General features: G+C 40.1%; 1 protein-coding gene across 1 annotated transcript; it reads left to right on the forward strand.

Moving 5' to 3' along the window:
* Window positions 1–315: 315 nt before the first annotated feature.
* Window positions 316–6,012, forward strand: ccl25a (chemokine (C-C motif) ligand 25a). The gene is made up of 5 exons (XM_052134274.1): window positions 316–457; window positions 1,071–1,152; window positions 2,145–2,262; window positions 3,974–4,085; window positions 4,277–6,012. Exons 2-5 carry the CDS (start codon window positions 1,089–1,091, stop codon window positions 4,289–4,291), a joined length of 309 nt encoding a protein of 102 aa, XP_051990234.1. The 5' UTR covers window positions 316–457; window positions 1,071–1,088; the 3' UTR covers window positions 4,292–6,012.
* The last annotated feature ends 2,798 nt before the right edge of the window (window positions 6,013–8,810 follow it).

Here is an 8,810-nt window from a genome sequence, read left to right on the forward strand (position 1 = left end):
ACGAAACATATAGTGCAACCGGAGTAGTTCAATTCCTGGACTTATGACTCTTGTGAGCCGATTCCTTTGAATCTATAGAGTGAAACATACAGCGTGACCAGTGTAGTCCAATTCCTGGACTTATGACTCTTCTCAGACGATTCCTTTGAAACTACAGAGTGAAACATACAGCGTGACCAGTGTAATCTTATTCCAGAACAGATGACTCTTCTTTTGAATCTCAAAATGGAATGATCAAAAATCAATAGATAAAACCCTGATTGACAAATCAACTGCAAATTTCGTTTAACCAGCCTTTTAACTTTGATCTCATAATTTACATATATGAAGGATGTGGCTTTAACTGGCTCAGGTAAGAGGGCTGGGCTCATTATAAGTAAATGCAGCTTGGAAAGATGCGCAGAACCTTGGAGCAGGGAAGAAACGACTTTGATCTTTTCTTCACATACAAATAAAGGTGAGTAGTCTAATATTACAGCAACACTGTCGTTTTTACAACAACCAGCACATCTAATGTTTAACAGTAACGCTAACAGCCTTAATGCTCTCTGTTTATTGCTGATATATATATATATATATATATATATATATATATATATATATATAACTACATTGTTTGAAATCACCTTGTGATTTACTGCATAATGTTAAATCGTTTTGGGGCAACAGGAAGTGAAAGCACAGGTCAATATTTATTCATGATTAGCTAAAGATAAATTAGGATCATGTGCACTGATTAAATTCCCCATTTACTTGGTAAATGTTTTCTTCCTAGAGTAAAGTGAAAGAAAGTGTTCAGGTTTGTTTGTCAAATTGCATGTTAAGTTACGAGCCTGCAGGTTTACAGCTTCAAGTTGTAATTTTAAGTACTTCTGAGCACACTAAGAGATTTTATGTTCATTCTCAATATGATAATTATATCCAAGGGTCAAGGCTGCACAAATGAGAGTATGTAAGAAGGAAGGGCTTCTGATGCTGATAAGGTTTATGGAAACTCTTTTGCAGAGCACATAGTATGTTGGAAAGTATTTATAAGTGTGTGTGTGTGATACTTTTTCTCATTTTAAAAGTAAAAACACTGGGATATCATGCGGTTCAGCATACTCTTCTTCATCGTCCTCCTGGGCTTCCTCTACCTCACACTAGCACAAGGTATGCACTTAATGTCAATGTGATTATGCTTTGATTTTATATACTATTAAATATAAAGTTTAAAGGAATATTTCACCAAAGAATAAAACTCTCTCATCATTTACTCATCCCAGATGTGTTTGACTTTCTTTCTTCGGCAAAACACAAACAAAGATATATAGAACTTTGAAGCTCCAAAAAGCACATAAAGGCAGCATAAAAGTAATCCGTGTTAATCCATGTCTTCAGAAGTGCTATGATATGTTTGGGTGAGAAACAGATCAATATTTAAGTCCTTTTTAACTATAAATCTCCACTTTTAAACATTTTAAAAATGAGTTTTTCTTCATTTTATTGCATTATTCATGCATATCGCCATCTACTGGGCAGGGAGGAGAATTTATAGTCCAAAAATAATTTAAATATTGATCTGTTTCTCACCCACACCTATCATATAAATTCTCAAGTCATGAAAATAACCACTGGAGTCGTATGGATTACTTTTATGCTGCATTTATGTGCTTTTTGGAGCTTCAAAGTTTTGGACCCTGTTAACTTGCCTACAGAGCTGAGATATTCTTCTTAAAGCTCTTCATTTGTGTTGTGCAGAAGAAAATCATACATATCTGGGATGGCATGAGGGTGAGTAAACGATGAGAGAATTTTCATTTTTGGGTGCACTGTCCCTTTAAGAACACATACTGGAATATGCATTGTCTGTAATTCACACATGCTAGACTTAAAATATCATTAAAACATTTTGAATATACTGTATTCAAATCTACATATTCATAATTCATTTACTTTCGGTTCTATAGAAATCATCTGGGGGGAAAATCCTCATCATATTGTAGCTTGACTATCATTTGCGGCATTTTAGGCTTTCATGAGACAATATGACACATTCCCTAAATCATCTGTCTCTAATGGAGTTTAATAATGATTAATTGGTGCACATGATAGCATTTGAACTCATTTAACAGCTCTGTTTTGTCGTGAATCTGTCCCTGTAGGCTCGTATGAGGACTGCTGTCTGAGGTACGTGAAAAAAGTGAAACAGTCCACGAGGAACAAAGTGACCAGCTACAGAAAACAAGAGCTGGACGGAGGCTGCAACATTCCCGCTACTGTGTAAGTGACATCAATCAAATACAGGTGTCGTAAATGATGATGGCCGTTCTGGAACTTCCACAAGACGTTTAGCCGTTCATTTAGACACACCCCCTGTTTCCAAAGACTCGCTCGCACAGATACGCTAGGGGCGGGAAAGCGTCTCAATTAAAATTTTCAGCAAACCCAAACGGTAACACTGACCTTGTGCAGGTAGGTACTAGGACGCTAGTTAGCATAAGCAATGGTAGCAAAATTTTGTCGCGATTAGTGGTTCTCGCTCTCAATGGGGCACATGGCGATTTGTACGTGGATACTGCAGAGAATAACGTGAAGCCTCCACACCCGCTAGGTCTCCACGGTAACACGCTCAACAAGCCACGTGATAAGATGCGCAGTTTGACGGTCTCAGACGTGGAGGTAACTGAGGTTCGTCCTCCGCCACCTGGATTGAGGCGAGTCACTACACCACCATGAGGACTTAGAGCGCATTGGGAATTGGGCGTTCCAAATTGGGGAGAATAAAATCACTTCAATCAAGCGATCAATGGATCAGTCTGTATGTCTGTTTACAGGATAACTCCTATTTACTTTAGGTTTGAATGTGGCTGTAAAGGTTTAAAGGGAAAGGAGGAGGTGAGAACCGGCTTGACAATATAAACAACATTTAATTACAAAGACACACACGGGGCAGCTGCCTGTAAACACTCTCTCTCTCGCTCGCTCTCTCTCTCTCGCACCACCATCCACAATCATCCTTTATCCCTCTTGGAGGCTTGATTAGCCTGATAAGGGGCAGGATGTCTAAAATCACAACCCGGCCCCGACCTCCGCCCTGTCACATTACTCCCTCGTTCTCTCAGGCCGGGGAGCCCCCAGCATGATGTACAACCCCCCCCCCCTCACTTTCCCTGGGGGAGGGCGTGCCTTATGCTCCGCTTATGCTATAGAGGAATGTAGATGTGCATTGCTCTGGTTAGTCTAAAATGCAGGACACAAATCCTGCCATTAAAATCATTGACTAAGATTACCTCCTCAGAGCATTTTGTCTGTGCGATCTAAAGCGCAAGTGATTTATTGCATTGAACAAAAGAGCCACAGTGGCTTCCGCAGTGGCCACAACTTTCATTTCCGAAAGTTCAAGTACCGCAGGGTTGGCCACATTATGCCAACCCGCTTACAAGCGCCATCTCCAAACATACATTTTTGCATCGGCTCAATGGGAGGTAAAGTGTTTACCTCCCATTGTGGTGTGACCAGAAGCACGTTGTGTTGCAGCGTCGGAGACCCAGGTTCGGATCCCGCACTGAAACCAGGAAGTAGTCGTGTTTGCATAATCAGTGACGAGTGTGATTCGAAGGTTGCATTTTGTCCCTCTCACATTACATTTGTATTCACTGTTGGTTATGTTTAGGTTGGGTGTACAGTTTATAAAATATGCATTCCTCTCACGTCCTATACAGCTGAAAACATCTCACTTAACTTGCATTTGGCACCCCTCTGTGGACATTTCACCCAGAATAGGGAGCTCAAACCTGCCCATGTAAGCCCAACAACACTTACCATTTTGGCCACTGGGGGCAGTGTTTTGAATTTCGGTAAGCGTAGACCGATTTTATCTAAAGAAAAGTCAACCTACTGTTTCCAATTTCACTGTGAAATCAGACAGATTGTTTTGATCTTGATCTCTTTTGGACATCATTCAATAATGCAATTCTGTGTCTATCCACAGCTTCACATTGAAACATGGCCGTGTATTCTGCGCTGACCCCAGAGAGAATTGGGTGCGTGAACTGATGCAAAGGTTGGACAGAGTTCCGGACGGCTTTGGTATGAAGAGGAAGGTGTGTATGTCATCGACACATCTAACACATATATATCTTCACAATGTTTTTTTTTTTTTTTAAGGGAGGTTAAAAAATTCTTTAAAATCTTTTTGAGGTCTGACAGATTAATTTTAATGTTTGTTTAAACTAATTTAGGATATTTATATTATTTAATTAAAATTATTATTTGGTTGTTTTAAAATTACCAGCATTCAAGGGGCTAAACACGCCAGTGACGGCCGTGAGAAGACCTGAGGAGAAAGCTGCCCGAACGTCTCAGCCAATCACATTGTTTCTTCGAGTGGTGTGGCTCCTCCCACAGTCTTTATAAAGCTTTGAGTGTTGGCTCCTTGAGCCCAAAATGTTTCATTATGGACTGACTGAAGTTCTCAACATTTCCTGTGTTCTGCTCTGTGCTCGCTGTGGCGTCAGATGCCATTTACTGTTTCCAAACCGCTGTTGTTTCACTGACGGACTGCTGGTTTAACGCTCAGAATGGAAAGAATAATTACTAGCGCTTTTCACCCTCAATTAAAGGCTCTGTTCCAAAACCTAGTGAGCTGCCTTGCTATCTACAGTCTAGAGGTCGACCCATAGTGGACTTTGCAGATACCGATAACTAAGGTGGCGGAAAAGGCCAATAACCGATTAATCGGCAAATTGTTGTTAAAATCGTTTCATAGAATATTACAACATTTTCTTAGTTGCCGCAAACATAGAGGTCAGAGTCAAAAATGAATACAAACCCAGACTTAGTTAATTTTCAACCAAAATCCCAATAATAATCACAAAAAAGAGGATAGGGTGCATAACGTGGGACTTCTAACACTAAACAAGCCTGAAAAACACCAGAGACTTTTATTTTGAAATGTTACAATGCTCTATAGTTAATAGTTACCAAATAAAGCTTTTTATAGCCTATATATTATTATTATTAATCACATAATGAAGTAATCACTTCAATTTAGAGAAACGTAATTTTCAGAGGAACACATAGAAACAAAAAAAATAAAAAATATCGGCACCGATTAATCGGTAAAACCGATATATCGGTATACCTGTACTACAGTTTATGTAGGCAGCGACCTCTTATGCAGTAACAGGTTTCTAAGCTAACAATGTGATACTCTTATTAGCATTCAAATTAATAGCAAAAATAAAGTAGTCCATAAAGTAATTTTTTAAAAGCGTGTCTCGAGACACCTGCATTCTGTTATTCGGTTGCGTCTAGCTTTTTAAGCGCAAGAAAATGTTCGTTCTGAACGGCCCCTTAGAATAGTGCCAAAGGAAGGTCCGCACTGCATTGCCAGTCATAGACAGATGCCTATAAATGCTGCCTACGAAGGCAGCTTACTAGGTTTCCGAACAGAACTTATATGTATAACGTCAATAGGAGGGTTGTATGATTAAGCTATTGCAGCATGATCTTGCACCTTGGTTTAGTGCTTCCTGCCATTATCTATAACAGTCAAGGTGATAAAATTGCTTGACAAAATTTTGACATAAATATTGGTGGGACAGATTTGCAAGCAACGCAAATATAATCTGTTTGTACGATACAATAATGCAATTGTGCTTCTGGCAATAAGCTTAACAAGTTCGACTTATTAATAAGATACATATTCATCAATCTCATTTAAAATGTATATTCTTTAATTTTTTTATTATAAAAATATCTGAAACTGTATTGAGCTTCCCTTTTGTATGTTTGGTGTATTTTGTATTTAAATGGATCTGTTTTTTCTATAATTTGTTTTTATGTCACATTTAATTTTCACAACAACTGAACCAGTGAGAATGTAACTTTGCAATTAAGTTATGCAATGAGTTTTATTGTTTGGCTGTTTTGCAACTGGTTCATGCGATCTTTGGCTTTACTTGGCTGTCCTATATCAGATAAAGAATTTGCTTATATATATATATATATATAAATAAAATGCATAACTCACTCTTTATTTATTTGATACATAAGGAAAAAAGTACAGTCAGCTGGTCATTATCTCAAAATACACCTCCTCTTAGCGTAGCCAATTTGGAACGGCCAATTCCCAATGCGCTTTAAGTCTTCATGGTCGCATAGTGACTCGCCTCGATCTGTTGGCGAAGGACGAATCCCAGCTGCCTCCGCGTCTGAGACCGTCAATCCACGCATCTTATCACATGGCTTGTTGAGCGTGTTGCCACGGAGACATCCATGCTCAACTCACCACGCTCCCCACCGAGAGCGAGGACCAAATTATAGCCACCACGAGGAGGTTACCCCATGTGACTCTACCCTCCCTAGCAACCGGGCCAATTTGGTTGCTTAGGAGACCTGACTCGAGTCACTCAGCACACCCTGGGATTTCAACTAGCGAAGGTGTAGTAGCCAGCGTCTTTACCACTGAGCTACCCAGGACCTCCTTAGCGTAGATTTTCTTCTTAAATGGCTACTTACCGTATACGTAAGTAATGGACACAAAATATTAATTCTTTGTTTAAATGTTTACATAAGGGATGCACCAAAATGAAACTATTTGTCCGAAACTGCTTTAAACAAATTTACATGACTTTATTATGTGAGAAGACATCAAACTTGCATAGCTATTTGGGAAATCGGTTGTCTTGAACAATGGCCAATTATACCGTTTAACGCTCATTTTACAAAACTATTTAACAGCAGAGTGCCGCGATTAACCAATTACAGTCGTTGTGTGCCAAATGACGCACTATACACTATGCGAGAGTCCTGTTGCTCTGACCCCCATCATCAGCAAATGCTTTGAGAGTCTAATCGGAGATCACATCTGCTCTGTGCTGCCCACCTCTTTGGACCCATTGCAGTTTGCCTACCGCAACAGCCGCTCCACTGATGATGCCATTGCATCTACACTACACACTGCTCTCTCCCATCTGGAAAAAAGGAACACGTATGTGAGAATGCTGTTTGTAGACTACAGCTCAGCATTCAACACCATAGTGCCCTCCAAGCTTGATGAGAAACTCCGGGCTCTGGGCTTAAACAGCTCACTGTGCAGCTGGATCCTGGACTTCCTGTCAGGCAGACGTCAGGTGGTTAGAATGGGCGCAACACCTCCTCATCACTGACCCTCAACACTGGAGCCCCGCTGGGCTGTGTTCTCAGCCCACTCCTGTATTCCCTGTACACACATGGCTGTGTGGCAACAGACAGCTCCATCATTGGCTTTGCTGATGAGACGACGGTGGTAGGTCTGATCACTGACAATGATGAAACAGCCTACAGAGAGGAGGTGCACACTCTGACACGCTGGTGTCAGGAGCACAACATCTCCCTCAACGTCAGTAAGACCTTAAGGACTTCAGGAGAAAAGACCACACCGGTGGAGTGAGTCAGCAGCTTCAAGTTCCTCGGTGTCCACATCACTGAGGAACTCACATGGTCCGTCCACACTGAGGCCTTTGTGAAGAAGGCTCACCAGCGCCTCTTCTTCCTGAGACGGCTGAGGAAGTTTGGAACAGAAGCTTTTCAGCTGACGGAAGTGATGCTTCAAACACAGAGGATGTGTTGCTGCTAGCTTTAGCGCATTAGCCAAACTCAGTTCAACACTTACATCTCAAATAATATGCATATTCCCACAGTGTGGGGTTTAAGTTGCTGTCTTCAGAGAAGTTTTGCTAGATGCCACATTCACCATTAATTACAGTTGTTTTGTCAGACCAGCATCGCCGCCAGGTATTTCCACTGTGCATGAAGTGTCCAAAATCCCACATTCAGTTTTTTCGGTTGAAGAAGTGCATCATCCGGGTGCTCAGGACACTTCTCTTTGTTATTTTAGGGAGAACACAATGCTTGCACTACTTACACAACAAAATGACCTAGATAGTGCAGAAGTGTGCGATTTGGGACGCACCTAATCAAGAGAGCTGCATAATGTTAATCATTTCACTGTGGAGATTTTTAAGGCTACTTACTGAAAACCCTGAATCTTACATTTGTGCAAATCACGCAAATTTCACACCCTACATGAAATGTATAAAGAAAACAAACATCCGCTTATAAAATCTGACTAAATACCATTAATAAGGCCCGACGAGCAAGATTTACTAAAAGTTTTTTTTTTCACATGGTATTTAAATAAGCTTAGTACAATTAAAATGAACATTTTACTAGAACATTCCACATTTTGAACTTTCCTTATTAACATGTTAATGTACCACATGACATATTAAAGGGTGATACAGTAAAGCTCCATGCATGCTATGTAATTTAAAATCATCTTGCATTACTGGAAATGGGATCACAATTTTGAGCTGGTAAATAACAAACTCCAGTTCATTTTTTGGATCATGAATGGGTCATTTTTAGTAGAAAATGAACTTCAGATGCACAAAGCAAGAAGTTACCAAACGTAAAAACAAAATCAGCAATAAAAATTGTATAATAATATGATAATCTTTCAAACAGTGAAACCAGAGATAACAAACTGCGTTTTTAACATAAGAGAGCGTGTAATGGTCATTATGAGTGAGAGAGTGAGTGTAATGGTCATTATGAGTGAGAGAGTGAGTGTAATGGTCATTATGAGTGAGAGAGTGAGTGTAATGGTCATTATGAGTGAGAGAGTGAGTGTAATGGTCATTATGAGTGAGAGAGAGAGTGTAATGGTCATTATGAGTGAGAGAGAGCGTGTAATGGTCATTATGAGTGAGAGAGTGAGTGTAATGGTCATTATGAGTGAGAGAGAGAGAGGGAGTGTAATGGTCATTATGAGTGAGAGAGTG

The sequence above is a fragment of the Xyrauchen texanus genome, chromosome 9, assembly GCF_025860055.1.
Source record: "Xyrauchen texanus isolate HMW12.3.18 chromosome 9, RBS_HiC_50CHRs, whole genome shotgun sequence".
Lineage (NCBI taxonomy): Eukaryota > Metazoa > Chordata > Actinopteri > Cypriniformes > Catostomidae > Xyrauchen > Xyrauchen texanus.

What these genes read in the sequence shown, in the direction of transcription:
- ccl25a (XM_052134274.1), top strand. Translation starts at nt 1,089, where the DNA reads ATGCGGTTCAGCATACTCTTCTTCATCGTCCTCCTGGGCTTCCTCTAC. An exon ending in CTACCTCACACTAGCACAAG is followed by an intron (nt 1,153 to 2,144) that starts GTATGCACTTAA and finishes CTGTCCCTGTAG; the next exon opens with GCTCGTATGAGGACTGCTGT. An exon ending in TGCAACATTCCCGCTACTGT is followed by an intron (nt 2,263 to 3,973) that starts GTAAGTGACATC and finishes GTCTATCCACAG; the next exon opens with CTTCACATTGAAACATGGCC.